The sequence below is a fragment of the Pan paniscus genome, chromosome 12 (assembly GCF_029289425.2).
Source record: "Pan paniscus chromosome 12, NHGRI_mPanPan1-v2.0_pri, whole genome shotgun sequence".
Classification (NCBI taxonomy): Eukaryota; Metazoa; Chordata; class Mammalia; order Primates; family Hominidae; genus Pan; species Pan paniscus.
In genome coordinates this window covers 16,284,401-16,311,260 of record NC_073261.2, presented here as the reverse complement: position 1 = coordinate 16,311,260, position 26,860 = coordinate 16,284,401, and the positions used below count along the sequence as shown (strand labels likewise).

Here is a 26,860-nt window from a genome sequence, read left to right as displayed (position 1 = left end):
TAAAAATGCTGCTTCCAGACCATCTGCAGTCTTTCTGTCCTCTCTCTTTTAAAGCTGATATTTGCTTTCATTGACAATGTTCTAAAAGCTGTTCTCCCTTAAGTATGAGTTAATATGTGTGCAAACAACTAATGTCTCTCCAGTCATTCTTTATTCAGGGAAAAGCACACAATCGTAAACAACGGAGAGTGAAGACAGTAACAACTGGTTTGATATTGAATTTTTAAAATCTTGATTCAAATGGAATTTTCATAATCTACCACTTAAAATTTATTTTTAATTAGAAGAAAACTATGTAACTGTGAAGAGAAGCACATTTCAGCCTCTCAGTCAGCCCCATCGTGCCTCTGCTTCACATCCAGGAAGAAGCGAGTCCTCAGGGCAGCCACGCAAATGCAAGGACAGAGAGTCCAGAGAATACCACTTGGCCTCCAGGTGCATGCCTTCCAAGTCTACTCTGCAGACGCAAATGCCATGTGGGTTTTTGCCAAAATCTCAATGGAAACATTTCTATTTGCTTTAATTTATTTTTAAAGTCAAACACCACAGTTCAGGATGTGGAAGAAATATGAAGTCAGTGGATGAAGATCTTGCTTCTACCAGCTTATGATCCCACTGGCCATCCAGGAAGCACAGGACACATATCAGCATCTGAACAGCAGGGAGCATTCTTCCTCCTGTGTTGGCAACTCGAAGCTGGAGGTGCCTTTATATGAACATTTTTCATCATCATCTAGTCCAGAAATCCCTCCTTTTACAGACATACATTCTGTAAATCTTAGGTAAATATGGATTGTCTTGTTTTTAAATATAATTTCTAAAGAGCCCTCTGTAGTAATTTCTTATTTTATCTATTTAGAGCAGGCTTCACGTATTAGTCTGTCTGGGCTGCCATAACAAAATACCACAGACTGGGTGGTTTCAACGACGGAAATGTATTTTCTCGCAATTTTGGAGGCTGGAGGTCCACGATCAAGGTGCTAGCCAAGTCTGTTCCTGATAAAGGCTCTTCTTGGCTTGCAGACGGCCGACTCCTCACTGTGTCTTCACATGGCAGAGAGAGAAAGAAAAATCTCTCTTCCTCTGCTTAGGAGGCCACCAATTCTACTGAATTAAGGCCCCACCCTTATGATGACCTCACTTAACCTTAGTAATCTCCTATATGCCCTATTGCCTAATACAGTCACACAGGGATTAGGGCCTCAATATATAATTCTGGGAGGACACAATTCAGTCCACAGTACCTCATGTTGAGCAACTGAGGGCAAAAATCTCCTTCTCCTGTTTAAGGTGATCACATCATAAGACTGTCTGGCATTGTCACCAGAAGTACAAACTTATTTTAGATAGGACAACTGTGACATCTGAGGAAATGCTAAAGCGCTCTTTTGCCACAGAAAGTAAAACTTTATGACATAGCTTCTTTTAAAACTTGGCATTTTTGGACATAGTCACTTCACCTATACCACCACAGTTCAAAGACTTTAAAAATCAATATTCACTCCAGCAACCCCTGCTCTATTCTCTAAGTCCAAAACTAAAGCAATCATCGAGAGTTTTGAAAACAAACCAAAAACTTTATTTACAAAAGTAAATTTTAACTTGCTTTTATATATCATATAACGTTAATGATGACAGCAACAGATTTAAAATACATTAAGGTTTGTGCAGCTCATTTCCCCCTAGTTATACCATAAAACTTTATAAACATTGCTTTAGCTTTGATGTTTGGTCACGTTTTTTGTGCAGAAGTCACGTTTCAGGGTAGGTTCACCGCCAGACACGGTCACATCACCATTGGCTGTGGATTTCCAAGAAGCAAAGGAGCCAATCTCAGCAAAGCTCGCACTGGCATTTTTAGCTGCTTAAATTTGAAGAGCAGTTCAGCAAAGCTTGTGCTCCCTAAAATGGAAATGGGGTGGGAAGGTCACATCTCTAAATAAATTCAGCCATACCTCTCCTTTCAAGGAAGCTTCAGAAACATAATCATGTTTAAAACAGGCATTTTTCCCTTTGAAAATGACTATGCAAAGACAATATTTAAAATTATGAAATTCCTTAATACACTGTAATGTAAATTGAGTATCCCTTTTCCAAAATGCTTCCAAAGAGAGGTGTTTTGGATTCTGGATTTTTTTAGATTTTGGAATATCTGCATTACACCTACTGGCTGAGATTTCTTTTCTTTTTTTTTTTTTTTGGAGATGAAGTCTCACTTTGCCACCGGGGCTGGAGTGCAGTGGCGCTCTCTCGGCTCACTGCAAACTCCACCTCCTGGGTTCACCCATTCTCCTGCCTCAGCCCCCCGAGTAGCTGGGACTACAGGCGCCCGCCACCACGCCCAGCTAATTTTTTTTGTATTTTTAGTAGAGATGGGGTTTCACTGTGTTAGCCAGGATGGTCTCGATCTCCTGACCTCGTGATCCGCCCGCCTCGGCCTCCCAAAGTGCTGGGATTACAGGCGTGAGCCACTGCGCCCAGCCCCGGCTGAGCATTCTTAATCCAAAAATCCCAAATCCAAAATGCTGTAATGAACATTTCCTCTGAGCATCATGTTGGTGCTCAAAACGTTTTCAATTTCAAACACTTCAGATTTCAGATTAAGGATACTCAAACCTGTATATGATTTGATAGAATTTACCCATTCTAGACTTCAGAAAGTGACCTATAACTACATGTGAAACTACTAATATTGTTTAATTTTATATATATATATATATAAATTCTTTAAATATAATGTGCAAAAGTGCCTGTCTACCTTCAAATACTATCTAAGTGGTATTTTACTGGTTCTAATACAGTTGACCATTGAACAACCCTGTTTGTCCAGCCTGGCCTGAAAAGAAGTCTATACTTTCAAAATGTCTTCCTTTTCCTTTTAGTAGTTTGACTATTAATGTGACTAGGTATGGTTTTCTTTGTATTTATCCTGCTTAGGGTTCACTGTGGGTTAATATTTAACACCATTTTTCAAAATTCTTAGCTTCTGTCTCTTCAAATATTGCTTCTAACTCATTTTTTCTCTCCTCTTATTCTCTTATTCCAACCCCATGCATGTTTTTTTTTTCACGGTTTCCACATGTCTCTTGTACTCTTCTCTGTATTTCCTAATCATTCTTCCCTCTGTGCTTCAGTCTGTTTACTTTCTACTTGTCTTCCAGCAGATAAGTGTCTTCCAGTTCACTTCAAATAATCCAATACTGAGATCTTCATTTCAGTTACTATATTTTTCAGTTCTAGAATTTCCATTTAACTCTTTTTTATTGACCCCAGGTTTCTGGTGAAATTCCCTATCATTCCTTCTATTTTCCTGGAAACATTAGACATAGTTATTTTAAGTCCCAGTATGATAACTCCAATATCTGAATCACACATAAGTCTGTTTCTATTATGTTTTTTTATTATTATTATGTTTCATAATTTTTGATTCAACACTGAATCCTGTAGACTAAAAATTGCGGGGGCTCTGGGTATGTTTTCTTTCTCCTATGAAGGTTACATTTTCTTCTGTCAGGTGGGGAGAAAGCACACAGATCACCTTAGTTCTGCTCTAGGCTAATTGTAGGTCAAGTCTGCTTGGAGTGAAACTGAAGCAGACCAGATCTAAAATTAGGCTAGAGCAGGCTTAGGGCTTGGCCATGTATTAATTCACCTGAGGAGCTGGGATGCTGATCAGAGCCACTTCACTTTAACAAGCGTTGAATTCCACCCTTTGTCTCCTCAGTCCTATGCTGCTGCTGACATTTTTGCTTACATTTTTGGCCTTGTGGCTTCTGCTAGATCTCTTGAAGTCTTATCCCATGTATATGAAGGCTAAAATATCATTAAGTAACTCAAGGGAAAGGTATATCCAGAGTCTGAGTTATGATTTCTATTGTTCTCTCCTGCCTGAGACTGTGTTCCTCAAGTTCTAGGCTCTTGGGCAATCACAAACCCAACCTCTGGCTCCTCAGCCCTGCAGCATTGCTGCTTTTTGCTGGCACTCTACTTCTTGTACTATGAACTGGCAAATGCCTTTGGGGGAGAAGCTAGGGTGAATATAAAGCTCTCCCTGTTGTACTTCCCTTTTCTTATTTTTTTTTTTTTAGCTTTTATATTTGTTTTTGAGGGCAAGTGAGTCCAATAAAAGCAATTCCATCATGGCCATAACTAGAAGTCTCTAGATAGTAAACTTTTATCAGAGGCTTGCAAAACAGCAAAAAACTAGTAATGTAATTAAACTTCAAGTTTAAATGATTAAATGGAACAATCTTTGCCCTTATCAAAAAATATTTTTTTTGAGAATCTCAAAAAAATTGGGTGCTTAGAATTCATCATATCTTAGTATTCAGCTTAATGGATAAATTTTTTTTATCTGTTTCTATATTCTGAAAAATACAATCAGGTGATAACACTATTAATTTTTAAAACTATTATAAAAAAATTCAAACACAAAATTAGGTATTTATTAGTTGTAAAGCTTTGTAATATTAGAAATTAAGATTACATGTGATTGTAAAAAACCCAACTGAAAACCTAGAAAATAAAGAAAAATAGCTTTAATAAAAAAATCAATTAGTGAAGAATAATATGGAATATTTAGTTTATTAGTATAGATCAGTGTTTGGGGCTCTGTGAAGAAGAATCCATCCTTTTCTGAATAAAAATGAAAGTTATTCATATATAAAGTTGATAATTTTTTCTTTTTTGCTCCAAAAAAGTCCCTAACAATGACACTGCAACATTAATGAAGAGGAAAGTCAAACTAGGGGCAGTAACTACCGAGAAACTAGAACATAAAGGGATAGGTAACAGAGGTACTGAAGATAAGACTTAGATATGCAATTACCTTCTAGTCCTATAGGTGGCAGGTGCCGTGGAGCTGGCACAGAGTGGTAGACGAGGAAGCAGGCCAGCATGCTCAGCTGTGATTCCTCCAAGGGCTGCCCGCTGAGGTAGGCGTGCACACACATATCACCCCCGACTGTGAGAGAAACAAATGGAATGGAACCAACTGATGACAGAACTGAGAGGCACAAGAAATATCTTCTATTACTTTTTCATCAAGAACTTATTGAATGCTCAGCATATATAAAGCAGGTTCTATAGCCGGTATTGAGGCTACTCTGACAAGCTAGACTGAGTCCCTGTCATTGTAGAGTTTAGAGTGTTGTTGGGGGAGACAGATATTACACAAATAATGACACAAACAAATGCATAATTACAAATTGTGATGCGTGCTATAAAGGTGGTCACGTGGGTGTCTCCCCGAAATAGCCCTTGTCACACCCTACCCTCCACCATATATGATATTTGATGGGACTGACTTCAGCTCCAGAACTAGATCCTTATTAGTCTTGGCCAGGGGTCCTCAAACTTTAACATGTACCAGAATCACCTGGAGGGCTTGTTAAACCACAGATGAGTGGGCCCCACTCCATGCACAGAGCACAGAGATTCTTATTCAGTAGGTCTGGGGTGGGGCCAGAAAAACTCCATTTCTAACAAGTTCCCAGGTCATGCTGCTCCATAAACCACACTTTGAGAATCACTGATCTTGGGTGATCAAGGCAATCCCATTCTCCTGATACAGTGTTAGTTCAGAGACAGGCAGACCCAGGCCATTTTTTCAATAAGAGACATTCTCTGCCACAGGGATAGATTGAGGGGTGTGCATGAGATGCAACTCGAGCCAGAAACCTGAGGAGGTACTTAATGACAAGCTTGCTGGAGGCTCCAGGGAAAGAAATTCCCTCATTCTCATCACAAAACTCCTAGAAGCAACTCTATTCTTCGTCTGAGTATCATGCTGAGCTACAGGTGAACATGTTACAGCCATTTGATTACCATCCGAAAAATGCACTGAGGATAAAGTCATGGCACAGAATGTAGCTGATGGAACCTCAGAGAAATGGAGTTGAAGACACTGGAAAAAGATGACCCTTTACGTGCCTTACCTGCAGACCTCTAATAACATAGGCATACTTGTGTCCTTACTGTTTAAAGGCAGGTTAAGTCAGGCCTTCTGTTACTTGCAAACAAAGGCATTTTGATACAGAAAAAAGGTAGAGAGCATGAGCGGGCAGGCTAAAGATGTCTGGAAAGCTGCCTGAGGGAGAGTGGTCTTGGAAGGCCTGGGAGGAAATGCCATTAAAACTGAGGCTGCATGGATAAATATGAGTTGGGCAGGTGAAGAATGAGAGGAAAAGGTTCTAGGGAGGGAAAACAGCATATTCAATGGCCCCACAGTGAAAAGGAGCTCAGTGTTTTTGAGTAAGTGGAAGGGGCCAGGGTGGTGTGAGGAGCAAGTGGTATAAAAGAGGCTTTGTTGAGGAAAACAGGCGCCTTGCAGGTCACACAGCTCCTGGTGCCACACAGTAGGGATTTCTTTCACAGCTGAATCAGGAGCCATTGAAAAGCTTTAAGCAGGAGTGTTACATCAGTTTATTCTTTAAAAGACTGTTCTGTCAGTTAAATTGAGATGGTTGGAATGGAGATGAGAAAAAGCAAGGAGGCTATTTAGGAGGCTATAACAGTGGTCCAGGCACAAAATAATCATTCTGTTCTAGGTAGAAATAGTAAAATGTGGAAAAATTCAAGAAATATCTATGATGAGGATTGAAAGGCATCAGCAATGGGTCAGCTATTGCAGAGAAGGGAAGGAGGGAAAGGAGCAAGGATGACTTCCAAAAGGGTCAACAAAGTAGTGACAGTGAAATGGTGACAAATACTGAGAATTTTTAAAGAGGATTTTTTTTAAAAATTGGGAAAGTGTGCTATGACAAAGTCAAGGGAGGCTCATTTCAAGAAGGAAAATGTAGCTAAAAGCCTCACCATTGTAGAGATGGAGTGAGATGAAAACTGTAGACTCCACTGAACACAGTTGTGAGGATGTCAGTCTACTGGGAGGTGGAAACATTTAGGTTTGGGGGAGGCAGCAGAGGGAGAAAGGTTAAGGGAGAACAGATGAGATTCTTCTTTGAACAGCTCATCATGAAGGAGAGCATGGTGGTTCAGCCTCTCTTCAATGACTTTCTCATGTCTACCAGCATTTTGTTTCACTGATTTTCTCTATTGCTTATCTGTTTTTGGTTTCATTGGTTTCTGCTTTTATTTGCTTGCTTTGGGTTTACTTTGCTTTCCTACTGCACTTGACAAGTCTTAAAAAAAAAAAAAAAAAAAAAGGACAATGCCAAAAATTGCATTGCAATCCACTGCTGGTGGGAAAGTAAAATGGCACAATTTGGAAAATTGAGTGTGGCAATGGGTGAAAGTACAAATGACGCAAAAATAGGAGAATGCTGGCAACTATTAAAATTGGTGTTGTGGTTTATTACACTAGTCTACTTACTTTGTATATTCTTTAAATTTCCATAACAAAATATGAAAAAGTTAATAAAACTTTTTAAAGTTCTTAAACTTGAAACCCGCTTTCTTTGCCCAAAATTATAATTTGAGGAGATAAATACTGTACAAAACATTTATATAGGCCAGGCGCCATGGCTCACGCCTGTAATCCCAGCACTTTGGGAGGCCAAGGCACGTAGATCATGAGGTCAGGAGTTCGAGACCAGACTGAACAACATGGTGAAACCCCGTCTCTACTAAAAGTACAAAAATTAGCTGGGTATGGTGGCGTGCGCCTGTAATCCCAGCTACTCAGGAGGCTGAGGCAGGACACTCGCTTGAACCCAGGAGGTGGAGGTTGCAGTGAGCTGAGATCGCGCCACTGCACTCCACCCTGGCGACAGAACGAGACTCTGTCTCAAAAAAAGAAAAAACAAAACCGACATTTATATAATATAAATTGGCTGCATTTTCAGATTAGTGTAGTGATTTAATGGGTTATCTCAGATCTAATGAGTTGTTAGTGAGTGATCCTGAAAGTCCACATATGCATCTGTGATTTTTACACACAAATATGAATGCAATTTCCAATTTTCAGTTAATTTATTGTTCTCTACCCCAATGCCAACTGCTAGTGCTTGTAAGAGAGGAGACTATATATTTAAGAGGTTTTGTTTTAAAAAAAATTCTAGTTTTTCACTAAAAAATAAACACATTTTTGATAAATCTGTGTGGCAAGTCAAATTCAATGGAGGCTGACAGCAATGCTGGAAACCACCAAATGCGCTAAAGAGCAACAAGACAATCAGGGCCCTGTTTTAGAGAATGTTCTAATCACTGCCAAAGTTCCATACATTATATGAAATGTGCAAATCAGGGAATCTGCAAAGATTTAAGGAAGTATTTCTTATCAATAGCAAAGGTCTGCCATAGGTGATCAAATGTTAAATTGAATAAAAACGAAACACGAAAACCTTTGAAATAACATGTTTTTCCCCAAAAATGAGGATAAAAATGACTATCAAAAAAATTATGAAGCTATATGATCTTTGAATCTGAACAGGAAATGACAAATACAATGCAGCTTTTAAATATAAACATGGAGAGTCTGAAATCAGGCTTTCCAAGTATATCCCTCACAACTTGGTTTACAATTTAATTTTTTTCAGAAATTTATTTCCTAGTGTTACAGGTGGATAGTTTTAAACTGAATTATATTCAAACGCTTAGGGTCTATTGATTACTAATAGTTTTCACTAATCAAAGCAAGAATTGTTTCTACTACTATTACTAAGGTTAGTATTAACCCAAAGCAAGCAACTGTCAGATATTTACTGGGAGCATTTGAATGAACTAAAAAGAATGAAAAGATCAAGGAGTCTACTCCTGAAAATCAGTTTCAGGTGTATTTAACACACAGATACATTTCCATAAATCTAAAGGCCCCATCGCTTGCCTCATGTAAGTCAGAATCACTTCTACACTGTTAATGAGTAACTACGATTTCCTTGCAATCACAAATCCTGCTGATAGAAAGCCACCACTGTGACATCACATAGCTGTGCGGTCCCAGGTTTTCAAAACTGAGTTGGTACAACAAGCTCACTCAGCAAGCACACGTCAACTTCTACATGTACATGTGGTGCCAGTACAAAAACAGGATGGCTGCTGGCCTCAGGAAGGCGACAGGCCACACCCCTAGGAAACAGGAGACAGAGGCACTGGAAAGGAAATGTGATCTGATGCTAGGGAAGAGAGAACAAGGTCCTGAGCACCAAGTGGTATTTAAAATGCTATAAATATTATCTGCCTGGGTCAGATGTATTTTACTAAAGAAGCTAAAGTAGATAATCAAAGTCTAACTCATCTAGCTGGAAACGTTAAATCTATAGCCATTCTTGCTTATACTGAGATTTATCTTGCTTACCAATGAAAAAACAAAGTTACAACAGAAAAGCCTGAACCGAATGTATCTCAAAAGCACAAGAGCGCTATGCTACAATGCTACTATTACCTTGTAGCCACTGGTCCAGGGTATTATCAATGGTGCACTTCACAACAGGGAGGAATTCCGAGTTCATAAAGAGCCCCCGCTTAGGGTGGTTCTGCAGCCGCTCCTGATGGCTTCGGGAGCTGAAAAACTCTAACACCAACTTTATCTGCCAAAGTTCAGAAGTCTCAGACATTTCTCTTCTCCCAAGTCTTCTTATAGCCTTGAAGAGGAAAGAGGACAACAATCTATTTAATCAAAGAGTGCTCTGTCTCTTTATCAGAGTTGTAGACTGAGTATTTTTTAAATGTGGCTCCTAATTATAAAGGGTCGGAGGGGGGGGTCCGTTCTGTGTTTTGATGCAGTCTGCCCACAGAGGAGCCGTCACTGGGTACAGGTGCATGGCTCACCTCCTTCAATATGGCCCTACATGAGCAGCTTGCAGGTAAAAGTAACAAAGGTGAATGAGCTCATTCTTGGCTCAACAGCTCCGAATAATCAAGTCCCAAAAGGTCATAGCCAGTCACCTCTGGGAAACTCAAGCTGGGTACAATGACATGGCAGAGATCCCAGGGGGTAGAGGGCAAGAAGAACACTACTAATAATACTGCCCTTGAGATCCATCTGCAAGTCACTACAGCTGCAACCAGAGAAGATATTCATGCATAAAGACCTGCCACCCATGACTGTAAAGGTGTGAGGGTTCAGAGAGTAAAAAGACACATTCTCAGCCTGCAAGATTCTCATCCAGCAAATAACACAACTTGTTATCTGGCTGCTATACAAAGAGGCACTGTGAGAAGCAGTGCCAGCGTGGATACCATATATCCATACTTTCCAACCAAAAAAGGGTGGATTCCAGACAATAATGGCATTCTGGGCCTACTTAGTTATATTGGAACTTGGTTTTTAATGATGTTACTTAACACTGTGTGTTTTCTGGTTTGGGGGAATTATCCTCTGACTAAATATATTTTTCCATTCAGCTTTTTAGCAAATTATTTTTACCGTTAAAGGTTATTTCTCTTAGACACTGAGTCTTAGATGCTCAGCTGTGAACTTATTATATTCACTTAAAGAGCTGTTTAAAACTAGATTCTGGATCTCACCCCAGAAATTCTGATTCAATAGATGAGGCATGGAATTAAAGGATCTGTATTTTTAAGATACCAAGGCAAATTTCTGCCAGGTTAGAAAACTACTGGCTTGGCTTAACTCCAAATCTGGGTCTGAAAGATATGATAATACTGAAAAGGTGTATGTATTACTAATTTGCCTAAAGTGAATAAATTGGTCTGATCCTTTAAGAACATTATTAAGCATTATTTTCTGCATTACCCCTTTAGGCTCTTTTAAAATAGCAATAACAAGAGAAATTTTAAAATGAACTCCAACACCTAGATAACTACATATGGACTCTGTAACCTCTTGCAAGCTTCATCACATAGGTCTAATTTCACAGTACTGCCATCGCTAGGGCTCTGTTCACTAACGGCTCACATGCAGACTTCTACAAAGAGGCATTGCCAGGAGGGAGGCAAAAATAAGATGGGAGAGAGGGAGGGAGTGCTCCCCTCCTCTCCTAGTCAGGGGAGACAAAAGGGAGGAATGGGAACCCTTAAAGGAAGACAGCCCCCCAAGGGGCACTCCTGTCAACATAAAGCCCAAGCTTTTTGGATTTTTGAGAGCTTTCAAATTTTATATGGTTTCCTTTCTTAAATTTCCAAAAGCAAATGGGAAACTAAAAGGAAGGACACTAGGAACCTTACCACACTATTCAGTGAGTTACTTGAACTACAGGACAAATTTCACCAGAATTGGTATAGGTTTTTGGATCCATACCTGATCCATTGCTATGTATGCAGGCAACATCTCTGGGGTCTCCTGGGTAACACATTCATAGAGTACTGAAGAAAAGAGATCCAGAATTTCCTGTTTCTGCAGAAAATCAGAAGTTTTGTAGCACAAAGTATATTCCAAAATCAATTCAAAAACGAATTGTATAGCACTACTATGGCCCATTCTTAAGTTTTATAATGAATGACATAAAAGTAACACTACAATCTTTTTTAAAAAGCCACAGCACATGTAACATTAAACATTAATTAAAAAAAAAAAATTAAGTCCCAAGAGACAGTTAAGGATAGTAAGTGCTACAGAAGAGAGGAATGGACCAAACTAGGACAAAATGAGTAGATAGGACATCACAGAGCTATGCCTTGGGTTGGGCTGGGAAGAGTAGGATCCAGAAAGGAAACAGAGTTAACAAAGCTGCAAGAAAAAAAACACTGACCAGAACAAGTTTAGGGGAGGCGGCAGAGTCAAGTCCAGCTGGGGTTAAGGGTGGGCATGGGCTTTATTAGAGACCCGTGACCTGGAGTGCACAGCCCAGCTCTTACTAGCTGTGTGATCTTGGGCATGTGACATCTCTCAGTGGCAGTTTCCTCATCTGTAAGCCCAGAATGATAAAATATCTATTCTCAGGGTCATAATTAAATGACATTTAAGTATTAGCAGAGTATCCCATGTATAGTAAAGATTCAATAAAAAAGAGAGGGGAAGGTTATTTCACTTAATCCTCAAAACAATACTGTAAGGTAGGTTCTATTATAATCACTTTTAGAAATGAGGAAACTACATTTTGGAGAGGTTGAGAAATTTTCTGAAGGCCATATATGCATCCAATCTTTCCTTGTCTCTATGGTGGATTAAGTCAAAGATCTGGGCCAGGCACAGTGGCTCATGCCTATAATCCCAGCACTTTGGGAGTCCAAGGTGGGAGGATCATTTGAGCCCAGAAGTTCAAGACCAGCCTGGGCAATATAGTGAGACTCCATCTCTACAAAAATTTTTTTTAAAAAAGTAGCCAGGCATGGTGGCTACATGCCTGTAGTCCCAGCTACTCAGGAGGCTGAGGTGGAAGGATGGCTTCACTCCAGGAGGTCAAGGATGCAGTGAGCCATGATCACGTCACTGCACTCCAGCCTGGGCAACAGAAAAAACCGACCCTGTCTCAAAAAACAAAAAACAAAAAAATAAAGAAAAATCTGCTAAGCACCCTTGGAATCTTGAAGGTAACAGGTGTATGAACAATAAAAAGAAGGGTTATAACATACAGAGGAAACAGTTAATGAAATTACATAAAAATAAGAGAAAGGTGGTAAACACTGAAAACATAAAGCAGAATATGGATGGGTATCATTCTTGTAGATGACAGAAACTATCATCTGTCAAAACTGATGTCTTATAAATTTTAAGTTGTTTCTTCTATCAAGGTAGAAAGTTGCTGAATTTAATAGTTTTAGGCTATGCAAATCTATACGTGCCAAGCAAAAGTCATCCAATGTGACTGACGCATGTCATCAATCTCAAAGATAGATATAGATAGTAGAGATGTTTTGGGTGACCCATGCATAGAAATAATAACAAATTCTAGTCCTGGGGCTCGGCAAACCATAGAATATATACCTGACCCATGTTCACAGTTGGCTTGCAGAAATATTCAGCAAATGACAGAAGTGCTGGATCAGAAGTGAATGCTGAGATTGTTTCTGGCTAAAAAAACAAACAACCACAACAGTATAAGATAACAAAAGATTATTTTCCTTACGCTTAAACTGTAATACACACAGTTCTAACAACTCTACCTCCCCTTTGTCACACAACATTCCCAAAAAAACCCAGATGATGCAAACTTGCCTCATCAACCTGTTCTGCTAAGAAGTTACAAGAAGCTTTTGCACAAGTTAACATGAGCTACTAATTTATCAAAAGGCCAATAACAAACAGGTCTTCCTGTTTACACAACTCATCCAAAAAAGGCTTTTCCCTCCTTCACTGACTAATTAAAAAGCCTACCAGAAACTAGAATTGTTACTGAAAAGGTAAGGAAAAAAGAATATCACTCAAGCCAGCCACAAAAAGATAAACAGTGTATGAAACCACATAAATGAGGTACTTAGTATAATCAAAATCACAGAGACATAAAATAGAACGGTGGTTGCCAGGGACTAGGGGAAGTAGAATGAGGGGTTATTGTTACAGGTATAGATTTCAGGTCTGCAAGATGAAACAGTTCAGAGATGGATGGTGGTGATGGTTGTGCAACAATGTGAATGCACTTAGTATTACTGAGCTGTAACTTGCAATGGTTAAGACAATAAATTGTGTGCATTTTACCACAACTTTTTAAACTTGGGAAAAAAACAGTATCACTCAAGGTTCAAGACTGAAAATGAAATATGAAGGTATTACTATTTTCCACTGAGGTTTATATTTTATTTCTGAACTCCAGTAGGCAGGAAATAGAAATCGCTTTTAATTTTTATGTACTTTCTTCGTTCAAACTCAAGTCTAAACTTATCTATTTTCTTCACAAATTGGGTTAGAGTCTTTGGAATATGCTCTAATTTTTAGAAGAAGCAATACTACAAATTTAAGTTAAACTGTGTCCAAAAATCTTTCAAAAGTATTTCATAAACAACTTACTGAATACTGCCAAACAAAATTCACCAATGTCAACCCTGGGAACTATTTATACATTTCAATCCTGGGAACCATTATAAAGGCTCGGTCATAAGTAACTGACTAAAATGAAATATGAGTTGAATTAAAATAAACTGCTGTCTCCGTACTTGGAAGAACAAAGGATGCTAACTCAGTCCTCTGGCTGCCACTCATCCAGTCCGCCTGCCCCACTTTTGCCGTCTAATTATTCTTTAGGGTCCTAACTACTTTAGACTACTCTACTTTGTATCACCAGCAGGGACACAGTTGCTCATGGAATTACAGGAAACTGAAGTTAAATTCAGAAGTCTGAATGCCTGATTATGGGACAAATTTCTTGTGTTGGAAACTTATCTGAGTCAAGAATATAGAGCAAAATATGTGCTGACCCCGCCGTGGGAATGAGATTGCTTCCTACCCTCATTTATCGTAACTATTTCCTTATTTCAAACACTACTGCACTGGCAGCCGAGTACTGTGCAAATAATAAAGCAAACTAATAAAAGAAGTCTGAATCTGTCATCAGTTTATCCTCACCAAGATTAAGGAAACAAATGGTGGTTTTTAAATGGAGTTAATAATTGCTAGCTTGCAAAACTCATTTTCTATTTTTGCTATGAAATTAAGTAAATCTTCACCAATTTGAAGATGAATAATAAAATCACTATTTGTTACAGTGTCAAGATATGGTGTGACTGTCCTTGCTGCTAAATGTAAACATTAACTTACAGTATTTTACTTTATTATATATATATTACTTATTATATACAGTATTTTGTATTCATTATATTTTATTATGGCCATCACATAAAAAGCAAACAGAACCACAGTCAGTCTTTACAATCTGCAACAATGAAAAAGGAAGCAGATCCACCTTTGAAGTTTATAGCAATGGGCGAGGAAGCCAGCAATTTAGAATTATTTCTTTCCGTTTTTACCAATCAATAATACTACCTTGAAAGCCCGGGCTTCAGAGTTCCTGTTAGCAACAGTCTGAGCCAACAAACTTTGCCATCCCATTGGATCTTCTTTGTAGGAGAGCTGACCCGCCCGGAGTTTAACATATAAAACCCCATCCTTGGAAAGGATGGACCTGAAAGAAAAGGAATGAATTTAATATAAGGTATTATTGGCAGTTCTTGGCTGGAAACAGTGTTTTCCCAGTACCATGTTCACAGGAGATGAAGCTTTTACCATTTTCCACTAAGGTAAATGATTATTTACTGTGTCTAAGATTAAATCAGTCCCTATGAGAAAGCCTAGAATAAAGTTCTGTTTTTCTTTGGTGTCTAGATTCATGGAACTTGTTAAATGAGGAGGCACTTTGACTACTGGCTCAATTACGAGCTTCAAAGATAGCATTTTGTCTAACATTTCTTTGTATTCCCTATATCCCCTAGCTCTATACCTAGGGTACATGAGGTACTAAATATCTATTAATTGGTTTGCAGCAAGAAGAAAATAATGCTGCAAATCTAAGGACAGAACAATACAGAAAACAGCTAATATATAGTCTGGAAAAATTCACATTGGGACCAAACTATAAAAACTTTTACATGCTTGTTAAACTTCCTTGAAATTTAAAGGCTTAATTGACATGCTACTTTAGGTATAAACGTATCAACACTCTAAAATAACTGCATGTGATTATTTCCACCCAAAATAAACTGGGTGAGTAGTATATATTATCTACAATAATCTTAAATTTAGGAGAACTTTCTAGCAAAAGAATGGTAAAGAGATGCAACAAAAGATGTGGTCTGATAAACACTGATTAATAAAGTTCTTTTGTGCATGTACAAATCAGCTTTACTTTCTGACATGGTTAGGCTCTGTGTCCCCACCCAAATCTCATGTCAAACTGTAATCCCCACATGTCAGGAGAGGGACCTGGTTGGGGGTGATTGGATCATGGGGGCAGATTTCCCTCATGCTGTTCTCATGATAGTGAGTGAGTTCTCACGAGATCTGATGGTTTAAAAGTGTTGCACCTCTCTCTCTCTCTTGCTGCCATACAAGACATGCCTTGCTTCCCCTTTGCCTTCTGCCATGATTGTAAGTTTCCTGAGGCCTCCCCAGCCAGGCAGAACTGTGAGTCAATTAAATCCCTTTTCTTTATAAATTACCCAGTCTCAGGTAGTTCTTTATAGCAGTGTGAAAATGGACTAATACACTTTCTTAAACTAAATCTTATGTTAATATACCAAGAGATAAGTCCTTTACTGTCACAAGGAAGTCAGTGCAAGTTTCTCAATAAATAAATATTTAGGGTTGGAGTTTGAAATTAAAACTTTCACTTTCTAACACAAGTCCTGTTTCAAAGATACAGACTGTTTTACAGAAGACATACCCTACATATAGTCTTGAATGAGATTAAAGGGTGATGAGTCACATTCCAGATAATAATCTATAATTTATACCTTCTTATATACTTCTATTCACTTCCTAAAAGGTAAATTTGAGAAATTTAATGTACTTACTTCAAGTGTTGTGTTCCTTTGCTTAAATCTATAAGCAGTTCCCAGTATCTTGGGCCTTTTACTTTAATCTGTCAAGATAAACGTAAACATAGTCAACCCAAAGCTGAAAAATATGCTCATCTGACAAACTGAAACCTATGTTTCTCAGAGGAAACAATAACAGCCAGAAAGAGGCATCTGGAGGTTAACAAGCTCCATTTCCAGACAAAAAATGAATGTAAATCATGTTCTGAGGCCACCTAAGCTATCAATAAAGATCTCTAAGACAAGACTTGCTCTATTCTTTCTGACTTTTCCTCCTGCTGCAGCTTTCTTATCTGCTACAATACATGAAGAAAGCAGAGGCTTTTATTTAGCTATCTTTAACGCTATGCCATTCTGTTGAATTGACCCCTTGGACCCAACTCCTGACCACGCCCAGCTTACCTGCTTTAAAAGATGGAGTTCTGGAAGAAGGGTAGGAGCCATCAATTCTTCTTTGGTTTGTTCATACCACTGAGTGCCCTTTACAAATGTAAAAGTCCAGCCACAATTCACTAGGTAGTCAGTGGAAACAACAAAGAAGAAACATCTCCACGCTATACCTCCCCCCATCCCCGCAGTTCATACAGAGACCTTTAAATGGCATAAAATCCTCTCTGGTACTCAAATCTTAAAGGACTGATGTCTAAATTCCTCACAGGGTATGTATCCTTCCCATCACTTCAAGCCTTGCTCCTCATAGGCCAGCAGGACCAAAGGCCGTGCTCCAATGCTGCTGGGTTTCTGCACATTGCCTTCTCCGCTGGGAAGGAGCTCCACTCAGTGGGCCAGGCCTAGTCCAAACACTGTCCACTGTTGACAGCCTCAACCCCATAACTAACAGCTAAGTGAGGGTGCTTCTCTGCTTCCCCTGCATTCCACAGACATCTCCAGTTATCACCCTCTATTCCCATTGTATCCATGCCTGGCTCCCCAGGGGATAGAAGTTCCTTAAGGAAAATGACAATGTCATCTCATTTTGTACCCCAGAGCCTAGCATGGTTTTGAGTCACAGAAGGTACTTAATAATTTGCTGAATGAAAGGAGGATATAAAACTTGTAATCTATGCATCTAAATGAAAGCTGTCATCAAATACACAATTTTGGGTTTTCAAGTTTCAGCTAACAAATCTAAGAATGGGTCTAACTCAATCAGTTATATAAAACACTACTGTCAGTCACATAAAGTTAACAGGGACATTTTCAAATTATAAGCTCTAAGGACAAAAGAGTAGCTGATGATCCCTAAAAAGTGATACCCAGAGCGTATAAATGAGCATGAATGGCCTGGCAGGATATACAATAACTTTGGAAGCTTCCATTTTTATGAAAGTTCAATTCATTACTTATCACCTTTTACTGGACAACACATTTGAAATATTATGACCTGCAAAGACAGATGAGTGGTAATAAAATTACAAGTAAATGATAGGGAGAGATACCTTGTAGGTAACTTCTAAGAGGGCATAGCAGGGCGTGTTTGTGTCCACATCCACAGGCACTAGAAGCCTGGGCTCCGCGGCCAGCACATAGAGGTGCCGGAGAGCCTGGAGATGATACCTGTTCACAAAAAAGACAGAGGGTGGGTAACAAACAACTGTGACAATATGAGCTCTGCAATCTGCTGTTGCCTATAAGCTAAGACAGGACAGAAGCTCAAGTAATATCTTCAAATGAACAGAAATCTTACAGGCAGATAAGATTCTATTAAAAAGTAATGGAGAAATTATCTTTTAAAAATTTTATATAACTGATCTTTGACCCAATAATTCTTTACTTTAGTCTTCACAGTGAAGAGGTTTTACAGGGAGGTAAAAAGTGTCATAACATGAAAATATTTACTATCAAACTGACCACTTATAAAATCAATCACTCTCAAAAATCCCTTTCCACTCAACATAGGCATCTGTTTTTATCTTCTCAGATTTTTTTTTTTCTTTTTCCTTAAGGATTGATAGGGAAGAAGGGGGAAGACAGGATGTCAATTCTTCTCAGAGAGCAAAGTTCTTCTACACATACATACTTGCACATACATATACACACGTCCTTAAAACACAGTACATCAAACATCTATGTGGGTATGGCAATGTTTTTCTTTGGGGTTCTCAAACAGTTTTTTAAACTTTAAGATTTCTATTTTAGAATGTAAAAACAAAAAAGTTTTCATATTTTAAGATCTCATAAAAGAAAAATAGGCTGGGCACAGTGGCTCACACCTGTAATCCCAGCACTTTCGGAGGCCAAGGCAGGTGGATCACCTGAGGTCAGGAGTTCGAGATGAGCCTGGCCAACATGATGAAACCCTATCTCTACTAAAAAGACAAAAGTTAGCCAGGCCTGGTGGCACATGCCTGAAATCCCAGCTACTCGGGAGGCTGAGGGAGGAGAATCACTTGAACCCAGGAGATGGAGGTTGCAGTGAGCTGAGATCACGCCACTGCACTGCAGCCTGGGCAACAGAGGAAGACTCCATCTCAGAAGAAAAACCAAAAAAAAATCGCCCAGGTGCAGTGGCTCACACCTGTAATCCCAGCACTTTGGGAGGCCAAGATGAGTGGATCACAAGGTCAGGAGATCAAGACCATCCTGGCTAACATGGTGAAACCCCGTCTCTACTAAAATACAAAAAAATTAGCCAGGCGCAGTGGCTGGCGCCTGTAGTCCCAGCTACTCAGGAGGCTGAGATAGGAGAATGGCGTGAACCTGGGAGGCGGAGCTTGCAGTGAGCTGAGATCACACCACTACACTCCAGCCTGGGCAACAGAGTGAGACTCTGTCTCAAAAAAAAAAAAAAGAAGGATAAAATGAGACTTCAATTTTAAAAAGCTTTATAGACAATAACTTCCCTCTTCTTTCTATAAATCTATTAAAAATAAAATCAATAAAGATCAGAAAAAAATGACACTAACAAATTACATAAAGATTCTTGTCACCAGCCAGGTGCAGTGGCTCACGCCTGTAATCCCAGCACTTTGGGAGGCTGAGGCAGGCGGATCACAAGGTCAGGAGATGGAGACCATCCTGGCTAATACGGTGAAGCCCCGTCTCTACTAAAATACACAAAAAGTTAGCTGGGCGTGGTGGCAGGTGCCTGTAGTCCCAGCTACCTGGGAGGCTGAGGCAGGAGAATGGCATGAACCCGGGAGGCGGAGCTTGCAGTGACCTGAGATCACACCACTGCACTCCAGCCTGGGCGACAGAGCGAGACTCTATCTCGAAAAAAAAAAAAAAAAAGATTCTTGTCACCAAATGGAAAATGGCTTTATTTACAATAGCTAAGCCAAATAGCTATGACCAGCAGTATGTGAGTGTGGCTCTCCACTGTACCCTAGCCAATAATTGGCTTTAACAACTCAAAAAATCTTTCCTAAATGACAGGCATGAGGCCACATGTCAGAAGTGTATTAACTTAACAATATTCTTGTGCTGCACCTACCATCAGAGTGTGGTCTTCAGATTAGGCTACTTTTGTAAAACAGCTATCTTTCTTCTGTCGTTGGTTATACATTGTAGTGTAGTTTAAAATGATGGCTTAGGTTACTGTGATAAGTGCTCCTGACCCTTCTCCTATAAACAATAAAGGGCTCTTGACCTGTCTCTGGGGAGACAACACGGGATGCCTTCAGTTGAGCACAGGGCTCAGGTGTCTTATAGGGGCTATTTTCTTCTCTGTCCCCATATGCAAGAGATCTGCTATGTCTCAAACTATATCTAGGGAAACTGAAGTGTTGGTGGTTCCTCGTACCCGAAAACACAGAGCTTTTAACTGCTTCTACATGGTTTGAAGTTCTACCGCTCACTGCCACTTCTAAATTGTCTCTGGTTTTTTGCTGTATTTTGCTTTTCTTGTCCCGTCTATGTCATTTATACACAATTTCTCGGCATCTATGTGAAAGGAAAAAAAGAAACTCATACAGACATTGCCACTAAATCAGACAAAGTTTTCTCTTGGAATTAAATAATTAGAGCACAAAAAAAGTATCCTGAACTTCCCTTGGCAACTATCCTTTACCTGATGATTTTTTCCCTAAAGACAACTTTACTTGATCTCCTTTTGGGTTTAGAGCAGTTCTATAGATCTGAGAATGGTGGAAGACTGGTCAGTCATCAGGTGTCCAAAGTTATCCTCCGGTCTAACACTTTGTGAGATAATTTTCTTAAAAGATTTAGCCAGGAATATAACTAAGTTGAAGAACAAAACAATGCTAATTTGGAAATAATTCCATGAAACCAAAATACAACCAAATGATCCCCTTAGAGAACTTAATAAGTATCACATTGAAGACAGAATCACTAGACTCACCGGTTGTCAGTGCTGTGAGCTGGGAAGTGCGGATAAAGGGCACAGAGAAGAGCGGCAATGGAAGAATTTGATGTACTCAAAGAGTACCTGCAAAGTAAGTTCGGTGGGGACAGATGTTATTGATTATATTGCACATACTTTCAAGGCATTCTTGAGAATCAGGAAACTGGGGTATAGTAAGGCATACTGATAAGATGCCCTCATAATACAAGAGTGTCAGTGGTGTGAACATTCCACTTTTCATTTAGTCCTTGGGCCATTTCAAGATCATCACTATTTAAAGCCAAAGTAATATCCCATAAATGTTAAATTTCAACCCTTGAAGCAAGGTTTTAACATAAAATAGCACAGTAGTGAAGCCCATGAATGCAGTCCTAGAAATTATAAATATTGAAGAGTCATGTACCAAGTATGCCACCTTCTTATCCAATTTTATTAATGTAGATGCCTATTTATACAATTATAAATCTGATTTTTAAAAATACAGGATGTTGTAATTGGTATTTAAACAGTTTTTTCTGTTTCTGTGAAGCATGAGGATTTCTTTAGAATGACTGACTAAATGAAAAGGCAAAAGTTATCATTAAAAAGTTACGACGAGGCCATGCGCGGTGGCTCACGCCTGTAATCCCAGCACTTTGGGAGGCCGAGGCGGGAGGATCACGAGGTCAGGAGATCAAGACCATCCTGGCTAACACGGTGAAACCCCATCTCTACTAAAAATACAAAAAATTAGCCGGGCGCCGTGGCGGGCGCCTATAGTCCCAGCTACTTTGAAGGCTGAGGCAGGAGAACGGCGTGAACCCGGGAGGCGGAGCTTGCAGTGAGCCAAGATAGCGCCACTGCACTCCAGCCTGGGCGACAGAGCGAGGCTCTGTCTCAAAAAAAAAAAAAAAGTTACAATGACTGTATAAACAACTATTCCTCTAAATATAAATTCTTTTCTCACCAATATGATACACTTTTAAGATAAAGTTTTATAGACTTTAAAAATATTCTCTTGGTAAAGGGTCTATTAAAATTTTCCTTAAATTACTTTATTGTTGCTCAAATTTAGTATAGCAAACAGGCAAATTAATCTAAAGTCCCAGAGTTTTTCTAAAAAATATTTTGAAATAAAGATGGTGTAGGACATCACATAAAACCACTTCTAAAACTATTGAGTATAAATACTTTTCTTACACACAAACATGCACACACATATACCCAAATCTCTTTCCCTGTCTTTTAAAATAATTGGAGTATTAAATAAAGACTTATAATTCATTATATATGCTTATATATTTAATGGATTAGAAAGAAGAGATTTCAAAATTTAAGCAAAGAGATACATCTATTTTGGCATGTGCATGGAATAAGCCATTTTCTTTGTACCCTTTTGATAAACCAAAATTCAAAGATAAATATTAAGATACTAATGTTAGAAATTTTGGGTAGAAACATAATGGTGTAGCTATGCTAAGTTTAAATGTTGTTACAGAGTATACATGACCATTTAAAAACCAAAAATCACTAGAAAAGCAGTAGCAGAATGGTAGAAAAATCTATTCGATACGAAAGAAGAGCAAGGAAAGTCATACAGTTTGGAACAATGAAAGATGGGATTAAGAGACACGGAGAAGCTCATTTTGAAAGGAAAAAATTTTCAAAAATCATAGAATAAAATAAATAAGAATTTTCATAGTAATATTTCTTTAACCATTATTAATTGTAAACAATTAAAGAAAGACAATTCCACAAAACATGTTGAGAGGAAATGCACACCTTTCTGATCAACTTTACTTGTTGTACTTCTGAAAAGGTGAGTTCCAATGGTAAGCTCAGTCTTAAAGAAGAGGGGAAAATTAGCCTACACAGACACTGTAGCCATTGATCAAGGTCACACACACTACAGCTAAATATATGCAGGGGTATACCATATTCACAGAATGGAAGACAATACTGTAACAGATTCTAATCTCCTTATCACAGACACATACAATCAAGGCAATTCTGATCAATATTTTATCAGATTATTTAGTATGGAACAGATTCCAATATTTATATGAAAATGCAAGGAGCCAAGAGAAAAACACACTTCTGAAGAAGAAAACCGAGGTTGAAGGATTTACTCAACTGGATACCAAGACTCATAAGACAATGGAGTATTGGTGCAAGTACAGAAAAACAGACCAGCAAAACCTAATAGCCCAGAAATAAACACAGGTGTATAGGCACTTAACTTATATAATAGAAGTGGTACTGCAGAGCAGTGGAGAAGGATAAACTTTTCAATAGCAGTGGGAAAAAAACATGGAGAAAAATCCATGCCAGGTAGATTTTAGATTCAAATGTGAATGGAAAAGCTAAAAACTTCTAGAAGATAAGATAGGAGAATATCTCCTTTTCTCTAGGTAAGAAAATATTTCATAAGCAACACAAAAAAGTAAAAACTATAAAAGAAGAACATTAATAATTGTGTCATCAAAAGACACCACTGAGAGAGAGTGAAAAGGCAAACAAGCCCTAGGGTGGCAAAGATAACTGCAACAAACAAAGCTGACCAAGGGCTTAGGACATAGTTTAAAGAATCCATAGAAATCAATACAAAGCTAAACCAATGTGGAGCAGTCAACCTCATCAAAACAGAAAGTAGAATGGTGGCTGCCAGAGGCTGGTGGGAGGGGCAAACAGGGAGTTGTTCAATGGCTATAGAATGTCAGTTTTGCAAGATGAAAAATTTCTGGAGACTGGTTGCACAGCCGTGTGAATATAATTAACACTACTTAATTGCATACTTAAAAACTGATAAGTTTTATGTTATGTGTATTTTACCACAAATAAAAATTTTAAAATAGATAAATATAAAAACTGGGTAGCAAGAGATTTGGACATCACAAAAGAGGTTTTGCAGTTGGCTATTAAAAGTGTAAAATGGTACTCAAGAACATTATTCAGAAATACAGAAATTAAAGCCACAATGAGATCCTGTTATATACCTACTAGTTGGCTAAAACTAAAAAGACTACTAAAAAGACTATACCAATAACAAGGGTTGACAAGGATATGGAACAACTGAACTTCACATCCTGCCCATGAGTATGTAAAATGGTACAAGTGCACTGCAGCACTGATGGTATTATTCACTGAAAGTGAATACACACTTACAAGCTATGACCCAATTCCACACAGTTCTATATACAACAAAATTGAAGACATGTACAACTTTCCCTAACAGCACTGTTCATAACAGCCCCAAACTAGAAGCAAGAAGCATATCCATCAATGGGGGAGATCAATAAAATGTGGTACAGTCATACAATGAAAGTGTAATACAACACTGAAACTTGAATAATCCATTGCTACATACAACATGAATCTTACAAACATAATGTTGAGCAAAAGTAAAGTGCAAAAAGATACATCGTGTATAATTCAATTTAAATGTCAAAAACAGGCAAAACCAACGTAAGGTGTTAGAAGACTAGATAGGGCTATCTTTGGGGAAAGGAAGGTAATAGTGATTGAGAGGGGTGCATGGCAGAAGCAGAGACGGGTGCTGTGAGTTGAAAGTGCTATACAGAATCTTGATCTACATGATAACAAAGAGATTTTTCTGTGGTAGATAGCTCTTTGACCTGCGCACCTATGATTTATACACTTTTCTGTACATGGTTTTTGGTTCATCTAAAGCCAGGGCAGTCTTATAAAGGATGTAGTCAGGAATGGCACATGTTGGAAAAAGATCAAGAAAGCTGAAAACTAAGAAAATGTCACAGGATCTGGTAAACGATTTTGTTTGTGACCTTTCTGAGAAAGTAGCTTAGTGGAATGGTAAAATTTTTAACCAGTTGGGCACAAGCAGTGATGCACTGAAGAACAGAGCACAGACTATTCTGAGAAATACAGTGATGCTCAGTGTGTCAGAGAGGATGGTAATTCTACTGAGTAGACCATAAGTTGACGGTTAAACTACAAAGAAGCCCATCAAGTCGAATAATGCTGCTAGTTAAGCTAAGAGCTAGTCAGAATTTAAATTTTTCATGTTATCTTCAAGATCAAGGTAAGTCACCCTTATAGATCTCACCAATGAGATCTTTTCATTGGAAAAATACATATTCACTTACCTTCCTCCTCCCAAAAATAGAAGTCCAAGGGCCATGTGGTGGGCTAAGTGAAAACCATAGTTCATTTCACCACCCGTTTTCATGTGTAAGAAGCGACAAAGCTGCAAAACCTTTAGGTTTCCTGAGCCAGCCATGACCATGGCGAGAGACAGCAGCACCACGCTCAGACAAGTTTCTAGGTTATAAGGACCTGTCTGTAAGGTGAAGAGATGACATCACTGTAACTGTTGTGTTACATTTCTTTATTATCAGAACTAGCTTAGCCATCATTAGAAGACTACAAAAGTTTGTAACTTAAAAAAAAATCTGGGCTGGGCGCTGTGGCTCATGCCTGTAATCCCAGCACTTTGGAAGGCCAAGGCGGGCAGATCACGAGGTCAGGAGATCGAGACCATCCCGGCTAACACAGTGAAACCCCGTCTCCACTAAAACATACAAAAAGTTAGCCGGGCATGGTGGCGGGCGCCTGTGGTCCCAGCTGCTCAGGAGGCTGAGGCAGGAGAATGGCGTGAACCCGGGGGGGCGGAGCTCGCAGTGAGCCTAGATCGTACCACTGCACTTCAGCCTGGGCGACAGAGCGAGACACTGTCTCAGAAAAAAAAAAAAATCTGTAAATACAAATATTTTCCCTGATTATGAAATATAAGTTCAACAGAGATAATTTCAAATATTGAATATCAAGACATAACAATCACTTGGAATGTCACACCCAAAGATAACTGGTGTTAATGTTTTGGCTTTTTCTCTGAATTTTTCCTTTACCTACACATATTTTTTCCAAATGAAATGGAGATGTTACTCTACACAATATTTTTAACCTTTTAAATGACCTATTACAAGCAAGCTTCACTCACAAAAAAAAGTTGTTTCTTTTTTGTTGTTGTTGTTGTTTTTTGAGACAGGGTCTCTCACTCTGTCACCCAGGCTGAAGTGCAGTGATGCAAAAGCCTCAACCTCCTGGGGTCAAAGGATCCACCCACCTCAGCCTCCCAAGTTGCTGGGACTACATGTGTGTGTCACCACACCTGGCCAATTTTTTATTTTTTGTAGAGATGGGGTCTCCCTATGTTGCCCAGGCTGATCTCAACCTCCTGGGCTCAAATGATCCTCCTGCTTCAGTCTCCAAAAGTTGCTAGGATTATAGGCATGAGCCACTGCACCCAGCCACAAAAAATTCTTGTATAACGTGATTTTGGTAGCTCCACCGTGTAAGAATATATAAATATACCATAATCAAATTTAATTAACTACTTTTAGACTTTTTTGATGTTTCTAACTTTTCCATATTATAAATAGTGTTGCATAAATCCACGTAGCTTTTACCAGGAAATAAAATCTCTCAGTCTTGTCATCAGAGAAGCAATGCCTCAAAAGCAACTGAATCCTTACTAAGTACTAATATTTTTTAAAAAGGAAATTCCCAATATTTAATACTGAGACAGAATTACATGAGGTATGACAACCCGTGAATATTATGGCCTTTTTTATTCTCTTGTCACAAGAACTAGATACCTGTGCATCCTTCCAGGGTAATCATATTCTCACCTAAGTTAATATCGCAAAACAAAAATAAAAAGATGAGCTAATGGTTCTTCAAATCTCTCATTCTACATTCAAACAAACAGCAGAGATATCTGATAACACATAAGTAACTGGATCAACAGTAAATTTTTTTCAAGTTTAATTTTATTCCCAAGGAGAATGATAAAAAGACTTACAACAGAAGCATTAGGTGCAGACAAATAAGTCATAAAATCTTTGGCAAATTTATGCTAGAAAAACAAAAGAAAAAATTCCAAGTTAAAAGAAGCAACTTAAAGCTTTGTTAAAACAAACAAACAAAAAGAACATAGTAAACTAAAATACTTCTTACCAAACAGTTAAATGCTGATAAGTTTTCTGAGCCAGCAAATCGAAAACCCAGAGACAAACAGGCTCCTGCAATTATGTAGACATGTGCTTGGCTGAAAACAGGTGACAAGAAATTTAATAATCATTATTTTACTTTAAAATTAACTTGAAATAAGTAACAATAAATATTCCAGTTCTCTAAGCTAGTTTATATCTTTCTGGGAATGATGAAGTGCCCTCTACTCAGTCAGCAGATTTCTATGTATTTTTTTTTCAG

The 26,860-nt window shown here is 38.6% G+C and overlaps 1 protein-coding gene across 5 annotated transcripts in view; it reads right to left on the bottom strand.

Moving 5' to 3' along the window:
• Positions 1-205: 205 nt before the first annotated feature.
• The window catches only part of ANAPC1 (anaphase promoting complex subunit 1), a 118,081-nt gene continuing 91,426 nt past the window's right edge, over positions 206-26,860 (bottom strand). For all 5 annotated transcript variants that reach the window (XM_034953559.3, XM_034953560.3, XM_055107421.2 and 2 more), the window contains 13 exons: positions 26,606-26,696; positions 26,451-26,504; positions 24,733-24,926; positions 20,627-20,713; positions 17,766-17,883; positions 16,729-16,806; positions 16,303-16,370; positions 14,777-14,915; positions 12,785-12,871; positions 11,159-11,254; positions 9,341-9,539; positions 4,829-4,963; positions 206-1,902 (listed from right to left, as the gene is read on the bottom strand). In XM_034953559.3, the coding sequence (XP_034809450.2) occupies positions 1,787-1,902; positions 4,829-4,963; positions 9,341-9,539; positions 11,159-11,254; positions 12,785-12,871; positions 14,777-14,915; positions 16,303-16,370; positions 16,729-16,806; positions 17,766-17,883; positions 20,627-20,713; positions 24,733-24,926; positions 26,451-26,504; positions 26,606-26,696 (1,462 nt within the window). In that variant the 3' untranslated portion in view covers positions 206-1,786. The remainder of the gene's footprint in view (positions 1,903-4,828; positions 4,964-9,340; positions 9,540-11,158; positions 11,255-12,784; positions 12,872-14,776; positions 14,916-16,302; positions 16,371-16,728; positions 16,807-17,765; positions 17,884-20,626; positions 20,714-24,732; positions 24,927-26,450; positions 26,505-26,605; positions 26,697-26,860) is intronic.